Below are 13,219 nucleotides of genomic sequence, written 5' to 3' on the forward strand. Positions count from 1 at the left end.
TGTAACAGGACTGCTAAAGTGACTGCCTACACTACGCTTGTCCGCCCTCTTTTTAGAATACTGCTGCGCACTGCTGGACCCTTACCAGATTAACGGAGGACATCGAGAAAGTTCAAAGAAGGGCAGCACGTTTTGTATTATCGCAAAATAGGGGCAGAGTGTCACGGACATGATCCAGGATTTGGAAGTTTACACCGTTAAACAAAGGTATTTCTCGTTGCGGCACAATCTTCTCACGAAATTACAATCACCATCTTTCTCCTCCGAATGCGAAAATATTTTGTAGACACAAACCTACATAGGCAGAAACGACCATTGCAACAAAATAATTGAAATCAGAGTTCGTACGGAAAGATATACGCGTTCATTTTCGCCGTGTATTTTTCGACATCGGAATAAAAGGGAATTATTGTTGGGATGGTTCCACGAACGCTCTGCCAGTAACTTAGTGTGATTCGTAGAGTGTATATTAAGTGTTTCCTCACTCTATATCTATGAGCTGATTATCGTTGTACATACTAACCCTGATTTATTTGTAGTAAACCATTTTCAACATGGTTACACCACAAGAAATCAAAACAATTTTATGCTACCCACCCACGGTTAAACCTTTACGCTCAAACTCCACAGTATGTGGGTGTGATAATTTGTAACAAAGTGAAAGGAAGAGAATTGCTCAGTATACATTTAGAAACACTGAAAAAAACCTTCTATGAGATACAAGTGCAGTAATGTTACTATTCAGTAGAAGAATTCATGGACAACCTGAAAATTTGAGCAGGTGACAGCAATTTTTAAAAGTCTGTTAGTTTTTAAGAAAAAAATATTAATTACATGTTGTTGTTGTGGTCTTCAGTTCAGAGACTGGTGTGACGAAGCTCTCCATGCTACTCTATCCTGTGCAAGCTTCTTCATCTCCCAGTACCTACTGCAACCTACATCCTTCTGAATGTGCTTAGTGCATTCATCTCTTGGTCTCACTCTATGATTTTTACTCCTCAGGTTTCCCTCCAATACTAAATTGGTGATCCCTTGATGTCCTACCAACCGATTCCTTCTTCTAGTCAAGTTGTGCCACAAACTTCTCTACTCCCCAGTCCTATTCAATACCTCCTCATTAGTTATGTGATCTACCCACCTAATCTTCAGCATTCTTCTGTAGCACCACATTTCGAAAGCTTCTATTCTCTTCTTGTCTAAACTATTTATAGTCCATGTTTCACTCCCATACATGCCTCCCCTCCATACAGATACTTTCAGAAAGGACTTCCTGACACTTAAATCAATACTCGATATTAATAACTTTCTCTTCTTCAGAAACGCTTTCCTTGCCGTTGCCAGTCTATATTTTATATCCTCTTCACTTCTACGACCATCATTTCTTTTGCTACGCAAATAGCAAAACTCATCTACTACTTTAAGTGTCTCATTTCCAAATCTAATTCCCTCAGCATCACCCGACTTATTTCGACTACATTCCATTATCCTCGTTTTCCTTTTGTTGATGTTCATCTTATATCCTCCTTTCAAGACACTGTCCATTCCATTCAACTGCTCTTCCAAGTCCTTTGCTGTCTCTGACAGAATTACAATGTTATCAGCGAACCTCAAAGTTTTATTTCTTCTCCGTGGATTTTAATACCTATTCCGAATTTTTCTTTTGTTTCCTTTACTGCTTGCTCAATATACAGATTGAATAACATCGGGGAGAGGTTACAACCCTGTCTTACTCCCTTCCCAACCGCTGCTTCCCTTTCATGTCCCTCGACTTTCATAACTGTCATCTGGTTTCCATACAAATTGTAAATAGCCTTTCGCTCCCTGTATTTTACCCCTGCCACATTTAGAATTTGAAACAGAGTATTCCAGTCAACATTGTCAAAAGCTTTCTCTAAGTCTGCAAATGCTAGGAATGTAGGTTTGCCTTTCCTTAATCTTTCTTCTAAGATAAGTCGTAAGGTCAGTATTGCCTCACGTGTTCCAGTATTTCTACGGAATCCAAACTGATCTTCCCTGAGGTCGGCTTCTACTAGTTTTTCCATTCGTCTGTAAAGAATTCGTGTTAGTATTTTGCAGCTGTGGCTTATTAAACTGATAGTTCGGTAATTTTCACATCTGTCAACACCTGCTTTCTTTGGGATTGGAATTATTATATTCTTCTTGAAGTTTGAGGATATTTCGCCTGACTCATACATCTTGCTCACCAGATGGTAGAGTTTTGTCAGGACTGGCTCTTCCAAGGCCGTCAGTAGTTCTAATGGAATGTTGTCTACTCCCGGGTCCTTGTTTTGACTCAGGTCTTTCATTGCTCTGTCAAACTCTTCACGCAGTATCGTATCTCCCATTTCGTCTTCATCTACATCCTCTTCCATTTCCATAATATTGTCCTCAAGTACATCGTCCTTGTATAAACCTTCTATATACTCCTTCCACCTTTCTGCCTTCCCTTCTTTGCTTAGAACTGGGTTGCCATCTGAGCTCTTGATATTCATACACGTGGTTCTCTTCTCTCCAAAGGTCTCTTTAATTTTCCTGTAGGCAGTATCTATCTTACCCCTAGTGAGATAAGCTTCTTCATCCTTACATTTGTCCTCTAGCAATTCCTGCTTAGCCATTTTGCACTTCCTGTCGATCTCATTTTTGAGACGTTTGTATTCCTTTTTGCCTGCTTCACTTACTGCGTTTTTATATTTTCTCCTTTCATCAATTAAATTTAATATCTCTTCTGTTACCCAAGGATTTCTAGCAGCCCTCGTCTTTTTACCTACTTGATGTTCTGCTGCTTTCACTTCTTCATCCCTCAGAGCTAGCCATTCTTCTTCTACTGTATTTCTTTCCTCCATTCCTGTCAATTGTTCCCTTATGCTCTCCTGGAAACTCTCTACAACCTCTGGTTCTTTCAGTTTATCCAGGTCCCATCTCCTTAATTTAGCACCTTTTTGTAGTTTCTTCAGTTTTAATCTACAGTTCATAACCAATAGATTGTGGTCAGAGTCCACATCTGCCCCTGGAAATGTCTTACAATACTTTTTAGTATCTCCAGGATTCTTCCATGTATACAACCTTCTTTTATGATTCTTGAACCAAGTATTAGCTATGATTAAGTTATGCTCTGAGCAAAATTCTACCAGACGGCTTCTTCTTTCATTTCTTCCCCCCAGTCCATATTCACCTATTATGTTTCCTTCTCTCCCTTTTCCTACTGAAGAATTCCAGTCACCCATGACTATTAAATTTTCGTCTCTCTTCACTACCTGAATAATTTCTTTTATCTCATCATACATTTCCTCAATTTCTTCATCATCTGCAGAGCTGGTTGGCATATAAACTTGTACTACTGTAGTAGGTGTGGGCTTCGTATCTATCTTGGCCACAATAATGTGTTCACTATGCTGTTTGTAGTAGCTTACCCGCATTCCTATTTTCCTATTCATTATTAAACCTACTCCTGCATTACCCCTATTTGATTTTGTGTTTATAACCCTGTATTCACCTGACCAGAAGTCTTGTTCCTCCTGCCACCAAATTTCACTAATTCCCACTATATCTAACTTTGACCTATCCATTTCCCTTTTTTTATTTTCTAACCTACCTGCCCGATTAAGGGATCTGACATTCCACGCTCCGATCCGTAGAACGCCAGTTTTCTTTCTCCTGATAACGACGTCCTCTTGGGTAGTCCCCGCCCGGAGATCCGAATGGGGGACTATTTTACCTCCGGAATATTTTACCCAAGAGGACGCCATCATCATTTAATCATACAGTAAAGCTGCATGCCCTCGGGAAAAATTACGGCCGTAGTTTGCCTCAGCTTTCAGCCGTTCGCAGTAGCAGCACAACAAGGCCGTTTTGGTTATTGTTACAAGGCCATATCAGTCAATCATCCAGACTGTTGCCCCCGCAACTACTGAAAAGGCTGCTGCCCTTCTTCAGGAACCACATGTTTGTCTGGCCACTCAACAGATACCCCTCCGTTGTGGTTGCACCTACGGTACGGCTATCTGTATCGCTGAGGCACGCAAGCCTCCCCACCAAGGCAGCAAGGTCCATGGTTCATGGGGGGGGGGGGGGGGGGTGATAAAATCGTAGGCAAACATAAAAAATAAGGTCACCATTATACCACGTAATTTATCGACAACAAAACAAACTTTGTCCAGTAGAACTAACTTGATATTTACTGTTCAAGGCCGTAGCACAACACGGGTTGTCGATTAACCATTAGTAGGCAAAATGTAAATTATGTTGTGGCAATGAATGTGTAGTACTCGAGTTGTTCCTACTGAGCACATAGACATTTTGTTTTATAATCGATAAATTATATAATGTAACTGTGACCTTTTTAAGGTGTCGCCTTTGACAACGATTTTACTGTGCTTTAGAAGTATCTCATATTTGTTTAGCTGTTACAACTAAACCTATCATTGAATTTGCCTGTTATGTAAGTGTAAGTTATTACATGATACGGTTATTACTGTTACATCCAGTGTTTCTTCAACATGCATCTCATACGAGCATGACATGAACATGGATGCATTGCCAAGTCTAACACGCCTAGTCATCATATTTTAATTTTTTTATATGTACGCGATCCACGCAATTAAACAAAAACGGTTTATCGAATTTCAAGAAATTACCTGAGATCTCTGTCTCCTTACGTGAATGTGTCAGGCTCTGTTACTTTTCAATGATGATATTATGTTCACGATTACCTCGTGGGTTGTTAGTTTCGGACCCAGGTTAGGTTCTGATTTTTCGATCTGTGGTCTCTGTGTATGTCTATCACGTTCAGTAGTGTGCCAAAGTATTGTGCCACTGTCTCACGGCTATTTTTTTTTGGCGGGGGGGGGGGGGGGGTTCGTCTCCAATGTTGCGTATTGTTTTTGTTGAAGTCCTGTTCTACACTATGTGATCAAAAGTATCCGGACACCCACAAAAATATACGTTTTCCATATTAGGTGCATTGTGCTGCCACCTACCGCCAGGTACTCCATATCAGCGACCTCGGTAGTCGTTAGGCATCGCGAGAGAGCAGGGTGGGGTGCTCTGCCGGACTTCAAAGGTGGTGAGGTGACGCGTTGTCACTTGTGTTGTACGTCTGTAGGCGAGATTACCACACTCTTAATCCCTAAGTCCACTCTTTCGGATGTGATAGTGAGATGGAAACGCGAAAGCACACGTGCGGCACAAAAGCGTACAGGCCGACCTAGTCTCTTGACTGACAGAGTCCGCCGACAGTTGAAAAGCGTCGTAATGGATAATAAGCATCTATACAGACCATCACACAGGAATTTCAAACTGCATCAGGATCCACTGTAAGTACTGTGACAGTTAGGCGGGAGGGGAGAGAACTTGGGTTTCATTGTCGAGCGGCTGCTTATAAGCCTCACACCACGCTGATAAATGCCAAACGACGCCTCGCTTGGAGTAAGGAGCCTAAACATTGGACGATTGAACAGTGGAAAAACATTGTGTGGAGTGACAAATCACGATACGCAATGTGAAGATCCGTCGGCAGGGTGTGGGTATGGCGAATGGCCGGTGAAAGTCATCTGAAAGCGCCAACAGTAAAATTCGGAGGCGGTGGTATTATGGTGTGTTTTAGCTGGAGGCGTGCTTGCACCTCTTGTTGTTTTGCGTGGCACTATCACCGTACAGACCTACATTGATATTTTAAGCAGCTCCTTGCTTGCCACTGTTGAAGACCTACATCAACATCTACATACATAATCCGCAATCCACCATACGGTGCGTGGCAGAGGGTACTTCGTACCACAATTAGCATCTCCTCTCCCTGTTCCACTCCCAAACAGAACGAGCAGAAAATGACTGCCTATATGCCTCTGAACGACCACTAATCTCTCTTATCTTTGTGGTCTTTCCGCGAAATATAAGTTGGCGGCAGTAAAATTGTACAGCAGTCAGCCTCAAATGCTGGTTCTCTACATTTCCTCAGTAGCGATTCACGAAAAGGACGCCTCCTTTCCTCCAGAAACTCCCACCCGAGTTTCTGAGGCATTTCCGCAACACTCGCGTGATGATCAAACCTACCAGTAACAAATCTAGCAGCCCGCCTCTGAATTGCTTCTATGTCCTCCCTCAATCCGACCTCATAGGGCTACCAAACGGTCGAGGAGTACTCAAGAATAGGAAGTATTAGTGTCTTATAAGCGGTCTCCTTTACAGATGAACCAAATCTTCCCAAAACTGTACCAATGAACCGAAGACGACCATCCGGCTTCCCCAGAACTGCCATTGCATGCTTGTTCCACTTCATATCGCTCTGCAGTGTTACGCCCAAATATTTAATTGCTGTGACTGTATCAAGCGCTACACTACTAATGAAGTATTCAAACATTACGGGAGTCTTTATCCTATTCATCTGCATTAATTTACATTTATCTATATTTAGAGTTAGCTGCCATTCTTAACACCAGTCACAAATCCTGTTCAAGTCATCTTGTATCCTCCTACAGTCCGAGGATGACGATTGCATCTTTCAGCATGATCGAGAAACTGTTCATAATGTGCGGCCTCTGTCGCAGTGGTTACACGACACTAACATCCCTTTAATGGACTGGCTTGCACAGAGTCCTGACCTGAATCCTACAGAACACGTCTGGGATGTTTTGAAACGCCGACTTCGTCCCAGGGCTCACCAACCGACATCGATACCTCTCCTCAGTCCAGCACTCTGTGAAGAATGGATTGCGACTTACCAAGAAACATTCCAGCACCTGATTGAACGTAAGCCTGCGGGAGTGGAAGCTGTGATGAAGGCTAAGGGTGGGCAAACAGCATATTCAATTCCAGCATTACTGATGGAGAGCGCCACGAACTTGGAAGTCATTTTCAGATATGTGTACGGATACTTTTGATCACATAGTGTATCTCCCGTTGCTTTCGTAACCTCTGTTTTCTCGGCTAATTGTTTTCGAGGAGGTACTATATTAGCCATTAGACCACCTGTCAGGAGACTGAGTAACCGGTCTGTGCAGGCGGACCATTTCGAGACGTGGAGCAGGAGAGTCAGTGAGGTTCTGGAAGGTGGCGACTGTAGAGCCGTGGCCAGCTGCGCCAGGTGGAGCAGGAGAGTCAGTGAGGTTCAGGAAGGTGGCTACTGTAGAGCCGTGGCCAGCTGCGCCAGGTGGAGCGGGAGTGTCAGTGAGGTTCTGGAAGGTGGCGACTGTAGAGCCGTGGCCAGCTGCGCCAGGTGGAGCAGGAGTCAGTGACGTTCAGGAAGGTGGCGACTGCAGAGCCGTGGCCAGCTGTGCCAGGTGGAGCACGAAGGTCAGTGAGGTTGTGGAAGGTGGCGACTGTAGAGCCGTGGCCAGCTACGCCAGGTGGAACAGGAGAGTCAGTGAGGTTCTGCAAGATGGCGACCTTATGGCCGTGGCCAGCTGCGCCAGGTAGCGCAGGAGACTCAGTGAGGTTCTGGCAGGTGGCGACTGCAGAGCCGTGGCCAGGGGTGCCAGGTGGAGCACGAGAGTCAGTGAGGCTCTGGAAATTGGCGGAAGTAGAGCCGTGGCCAGCTGCGCCAGGTGGAGCACGACAGTCAGTGAGGTTGTGGAAGGTGGCGACTGTAGAGCCTTGGCCAGCTGCACCAGGTGGAGCAGGAGAGTCAGTGAGGTTCAAGAAGGTGGCGACTGTAGAGCCGTGGCCATCTGCACCGAGGTGGAGCAGGAGAGTCAGTGAGGTTCTGGAAGGTGGCGAATGTAGAGCCGTGGCCAGCTGCGCCAGGTGGAGCGGGAGTGTCAGTGAGGTTCTGGAAGGTGGCGACCTTATGGCCGTGGCCAGCTGCGCCAGGTGGAGCAGGAGAGTCAATGAGGTTCAGGAAGGTGGCGACTGTAGAGCCGTGGCCATCTGCGCCGAGTTGGAGCCGGAGAGTCAGTGAGGTTCTGGAAGGTGGCGACTGTAAAGCTGTGGAAAGCTGCGCCAGGTGGAGCATGACAGTCAGTGAGGTTTAGGAAGGTGGCGACTGTAGAGCCATGGCCAGCTGCACCAGGTGGAGCACGAGAGTCAGTGAGGTTCTGAAAGGTGGCGACTGTAGAGCCATGGCCAGCTGCGCCAGGTGGAGCAGGAGAGTCAGTGAGGTTCAGGAAGGTGGCGACTGTAGAGCCATGGCCAGCTGCACCAGGTGGAGCACGAGAGTCAGTGAGGTTCTGAAAGGTGGCGACTGTAGAGCCATGGCCAGCTGCGCCAGGTGGAGCAGGAGAGTCAGTGAGGTTCTGGAAGGTGGCGACTGTAGAGCCGTGCCCAGCTGCGCCAGCTGGAGCACGACAGTCAGAGAGGTTCTGGAAGGTGGCGACTGTAGAGCCGTGGTCAGCTGCACCAGGTGGAGCATGAGAGTCAGTGAGGTTCTGGAACGTGGCGACTGTAGAGACGTGGCCAGCTGCGCCAGGTGGAGCACGAGAGTCAGTGAGGTTGTGGAAGGTGGCGACTGAAGAGCCGTGGCCAGCTGCACCAGGTGGAGCAGGAGAGTCAGTGAGGTTCAGGAAGGTGGCGACTGTAGAGCTGTGGCCATCTGCGCAAGGTGGAGCAGGAGAGTCTGTGAAGTTCTGGAAGGTGGCGACTGTAGAGCCGTGGCCAGCTGCGCCAGGTGGAGCAGGAGTCAGTGACGTTCAGGAAGGTGGCGACTGCAGAGCCGTGGCCAGCTGTGCCAGGTGGAGCACGCAGGTCAGTGAGGTTGTGGAAGGTGGCGACTGTAGAGCCGTGGCCACCTACGCCAGGTGGAAAAGGAGCATCAGTGAGGTTCTGCAAGATGGCGACCTTATGGCCGTGGCCAGCTGCGCCAGGTGGAGCAGGAGACTCAGTGAGGTTCTGGCAGGTAGCGACTGCAGAGCCGTGGCCAGGGGTGCCAGGTGGAGCACGAGAGTCAGTGAGGCTCTGGAAATTGGCGGAAGTAGAGCCGTGGCCAGCTGCGCCAGGTGGAGCACGACAGTCAGTGAGGTTGTGGAAGGTGGCGACTGTAGAGCCTTGGCCAGCTGCGCCAGGTGGAGCAGGAGAGTCAGTGAGGTTCAAGAAGGTGGCGACTGTAGAGCCGTGGCCATCTGCACCGAGGTGGAACAGGAGAGTCAGTGAGGTTCTGGAAGGTAGCGAATGTAGAGCCGTGGCCAGCTGCGCCAGGTGGAGCGGGAGTGTCAGTGAGGTTCTGGAAGGTGGCGACCTTATGGCCGTGGCCAGCTGCGCCAGGTGGAGCAGGAGAGTCAGTGAGGTTCAGGAAGGTGGCGACTGTAGAGCCGTGGCCATCTGTGCTGAGATGGAGCAGGAGAGTCAGTGAGGTTCTGGAAGGTGGCGACTGTAGAGCTGTGGCCAGCTGCACCAGGTGGAGCACGAGAGTCAGTGAGGTTGTGGAAGGTGGCGAGTGTAGAGCCATGGCGATCTGCGCCAGGTGGAGCAGGAGGGTCAATGAGGTTCAGGAAGGTGGCGACTGTAGAGCCGTGCCCAGCTGCGCCAGCTGGAGCACGACAGTCAGAGAGGTTCTGGAAGGTGGCGACTGTAGAGCCGTGGTCAGCTGCACCAGGTGGAGCATGAGAGTCAGTGAGGTTCTGGAACGTGGCGACTGTAGAGACGTGGCCAGCTGCGCCAGGTGGAGCACGAGAGTCAGTGAGGTTGTGGAAGGTGGCGACTGAAGAGCCGTGGCCAGCTGCACCAGGTGGAGCAGGAGAGTCAGTGAGGTTCAGGAAGGTGGCGACTGTAGAGCTGTGGCCATCTGCGCCAGGTGGAGCAGGAGAGTCTGTGAAGTTCTGGAAGGTGGCGACTGTAGAGCCGTGGCCAGCTGCGCCAGGTGGAGCAGGAGTCAGTGACGTTCAGGAAGGTGGCGACTGCAGAGCCATGGCCAGCTGTGCCAGGTGGAGCACGCAGGTCAGTGAGGTTGTGGAAGGTGGCGACTGTAGAGCCGTGGCCACCTACGCCAGGTGGAAAAGGAGCATCAGTGAGGTTCTGCAAGATGGCGACCTTATGGCCGTGGCCAGCTGCGCCAGGTGGAGCAGGAGACTCAGTGAGGTTCTGGCAGGTAGCGACTGCAGAGCCGTGGCCAGGGGTGCCAGGTGGAGCACGAGAGTCAGTGAGACTCTGGAAATTGGCGGAAGTAGAGCCGTGGCCAGCTGCGCCAGGTGGAGCACGACAGTCAGTGAGGTTGTGGAAGGTGGCGACTGTAGAGCCTTGGCCAGCTGCGCCAGGTGGAGCAGGAGAGTCAGTGAGGTTCAAGAAGGTGGCGACTGTAGAGCCGTGGCCATCTGCACCGAGGTGGAACAGGAGAGTCAGTGAGGTTCTGGAAGGTAGCGAATGTAGAGCCGTGGCCAGCTGCGCCAGGTGGAGCGGGAGTGTCAGTGAGGTTCTGGAAGGTGGCGACCTTATGGCCGTGGCCAGCTGCGCCAGGTGGAGCAGGAGAGTCAGTGAGGTTCAGGAAGGTGGCGACTGTAGAGCCGTGGCCATCTGTGCTGAGATGGAGCAGGAGAGTCAGTGAGGTTCTGGAAGGTGGCGACTGTAGAGCTGTGGCCAGCTGCACCAGGTGGAGCACGAGAGTCAGTGAGGTTGTGGAAGGTGGCGAGTGTAGAGCCATGGCGATCTGCGCCAGGTGGAGCAGGAGAGTCAATGAGGTTCAGGAAGGTGGCGACTGTAGAGCCATGCCCAGCTGCGCCAGGTGGAGCACGACAGTCAGTGAGGTTCTGGAAGGTGGCGACTGTAGAGCCGTGGCCAGCTGCGCCATTGGGGCACGAGAGACAGAGAGGTTCTGGAAGGTGGCGACTGTAGAGCCGTGGCCAGCTGCGCCAGGCGGAGCTGGAGACTCAGTGAGGTTTTGGAAGGTGGCGACTGTAGAGCAGTTGCCAGCTGCGCCAGGTGGAGCAGGAGACTCAATGAGGTTCTGGAAGGTGGCGACTGTAGAGCCGTGGTCAGCTGCGCCAGGTGGAGCAGGAGAGTCAGTGAGGTTATGGATCGTGGTGACTGTAGACCTGTGGACAGCTGCGCCAGGTGGAGCACGAAAGTCAGTGAGGTATTGGAAGGTGGTGACTGAAGAGCCGTGGCCAGTTGTGCCAGGTGGAACACGAGAGTCAGTGATGTTCTGGAAGGTGGCGACTGTAGAGCCGTGGCCATCTGTGCCAGGTGGGGCAGGAGACTCAGTGAGGTATTGGAAGGTGGCGACTGTAGAGCAGTGACCAGCTGCGCCAGGTGGAGCAGGAGACTCAATGAGGTTCTGGAAGGTGGCGACTGTAGAGCCGTGGCCAGCTGCGCCAGGTGGCGCAGGAGAGTCAGTGAGGTTCTGGATCGTGGTGACTTTAGAGCCATAGCCAGCTGCGCCAGGTGGAGTGCGAGAGTCAGTGAGGTTCTGGAAGGTAACGACTGTAGATCCATGGCCAGCTGCGCCAGGTGGAACACGAGAGTCAATGAGGTTCTGGAAGGTGGCGATTGTAGAGCCGTGGCCAGCTCCACCAGGTGGAGCACGAGAGTCAGTGAGGTTCTGGAAGGTGGCGACTGTAGAGCCGTGGCCAGCTGCGCCAGGTGGAGTAGCAGAGTCTGTGAGGTTCTGGAAGGTGGCGACTGTAGAGCCGTGGCCAGCTGCGCCAGGTGGAGCATGAGAGTCAGTGAGGTTGTGGAAGGTGGTGACTGTAGAGCCGTGGCCAGCTGCGCCAGGTGGAGCAGGAGACTCAATGAGGTTCTGGAAGGTGGCGACTGTAGAGCCGTGGCCAGCTGCGCCAGGTGGAGCAGTAGAGTCAGTGAGGTTCTGGATCGTGGGGACTGTAGAGCCATAGCCAGCTGCGCCAGGTGGAGTGCGAGAGTCAGTGAGGTTCTGGAAGGTAACGACTGTAGAGCCGTGGCCAGCTGCGCCAGGTGGAACACGAGAGTCAATGAGGTTCTGGAAGGTGGCGACTGTAGAGCCGTGGCCAGCTCCACCAGGTGGAGCACGAGTGTCAGTGAGGTTCTGGAAGGTGGCGACTGTAGAGCCGTGGCCAGCTGCGCCAGGTGGAGTAGCAGTCTGTGAGGTTCTGGAAGGTGGCGACTGTAGAGCCGTGGCCAGCTGCGCCAGGTGGAGCATGAGAGTCAGTGAGGTTGAGGAAGGTGGCGACTGTAGAGCCGTGGCCAGCTGCGCCAGGTGGAGCAGGAGAGTCAGTGAGGTTCTGGAAGGTGGCGACTGTAGTGCCGTGGCCAGCTGCGCCAAGTGGAGCACGAGAGTCAGTGAGGTTGTGGAAGGTGGCGACTGATGAGCCGTGGTCAGCTGCGCCAGGTGGAGCAGGAGAGTCTGTGAAGTTGTGGAAGGTGGCGACTGTAGAGCCGTGGCCAGCTGCGCCAGGTGGAGCAGGAGAGTCAGTAACATTCAGGAAGGTGGCGACTGTAGAGCCGTGGCCAGCTGTGCGAGGTGGAGCATGAAGGTCAGTTACATTGTGGAAGGTGGCGACTGATGAGCCGTGGCCAGCTGCGCCAGGTGGAGCAGGAGAGTCTGTGAAGTTCTGGAAGGTGGCGACTGTAGAGCCGTGGCCAGCTGCGCCAGGTGGAGCAGGAGAGTCAGTGATGTTCAGGAAGGTGGCGACTGTAGAGCCGTGGCCAGCTGTGCGAGTTGGAGCATGAAGGTCAGTTACATTGTGGAAGGTGGCAACTGTAGAGCCGTAGCCAGCTGGAGAGTCAGTGAGGTTCTGGATCATGGTGACTGTAGAGCCATGGCCAGCTGTTCCAGGTGGAGCGCGAGAGTCAGTGAGGTTCTAGAAGGTAACGACTGTAGAGCCGTGGCCAGCTGCGCCAGGTGAAACACGAGGGTCAATGAGGTTCTTGAAGGTGGCGACTGTAGAGCCGTGGTAAGCTGCACCGCGTGGAGCAGGAGAGTCAGTGAGGTTCTGGAAGGTGGCGACTGTAGAGACGTGGCCAACTGCGCCAGGTGGAGCATGAGAGTCAGTGAGGTTGTGGAAGGTGGCGACTGAAGAGCCGTGGCCAGCTGCGCCAGGTGGAGCGGGAGAGCCATTGAGGTTCAGGAAGGTGGCGACTGTAGAGCCGTGGCCATCTGTGCCAGGTGGAGCGTGAGAGTCTGTGAAGTTTTGGAAGGTGGCGACTGTAGAGCCGTGGCCAGCTGCGCCTGGTTTAGCAGGAGATTAAGTGACGTTCTGGAAGGTGGCGACTGTAGAGCCATGGCCAGCTGTGCCAGGTGGAGCACGAGAGTCAGTGAGGTTGTGGAAGGTGGCGACTGTGGAGCCATGGCCAGCTGCGCCAGGTCGAGCAGGAGAGTCAGTGA

At 51.1% G+C, this 13,219-nt stretch overlaps 1 protein-coding gene across 1 annotated transcript; it reads right to left on the bottom strand.

Annotated features, from left to right (window-relative positions):
• Nucleotides 1-7,158: 7,158 nt before the first annotated feature.
• On the bottom strand, nt 7,159-10,561 carry LOC126295003 (uncharacterized). Its single transcript, XM_049987257.1, has 6 exons — nt 10,309-10,561; nt 9,846-10,235; nt 9,596-9,775; nt 9,230-9,511; nt 8,592-9,047; nt 7,159-7,661 (listed from the first exon to the last, which is right to left on the bottom strand). The coding sequence occupies exons 1-6, from the start codon at nt 10,559-10,561 to the stop codon at nt 7,159-7,161; spliced, it is 2,064 nt and encodes a 687-aa protein (XP_049843214.1).
• Nucleotides 10,562-13,219: the final 2,658 nt, after the last annotated feature.

Source organism: Schistocerca gregaria, chromosome 11 (assembly GCF_023897955.1).
Source record: "Schistocerca gregaria isolate iqSchGreg1 chromosome 11, iqSchGreg1.2, whole genome shotgun sequence".
Classification (NCBI taxonomy): Eukaryota; Metazoa; Arthropoda; class Insecta; order Orthoptera; family Acrididae; genus Schistocerca; species Schistocerca gregaria.

Excerpts from the sequence above, each read along its gene's own strand:
- LOC126295003 (XM_049987257.1), bottom strand. The coding sequence starts at position 10,561 with ATGGCTCTACACTCGCCACCTTCCACAACCTCACTGACTCTCGTGCTC. Across the intron at positions 9,776-9,845 it reads TGACCTGCGTGCTCCACCTG|CTGGCCACGGCTCTACAGTC; the intron begins GCACAGCTGGCC and ends CACCTGGCGCAG. Across the intron at positions 9,512-9,595 it reads CCACAACCTCACTGACTCTC|CTGACCACGGCTCTACAGTC; the intron begins GTGCTCCACCTG and ends CACCTGGTGCAG.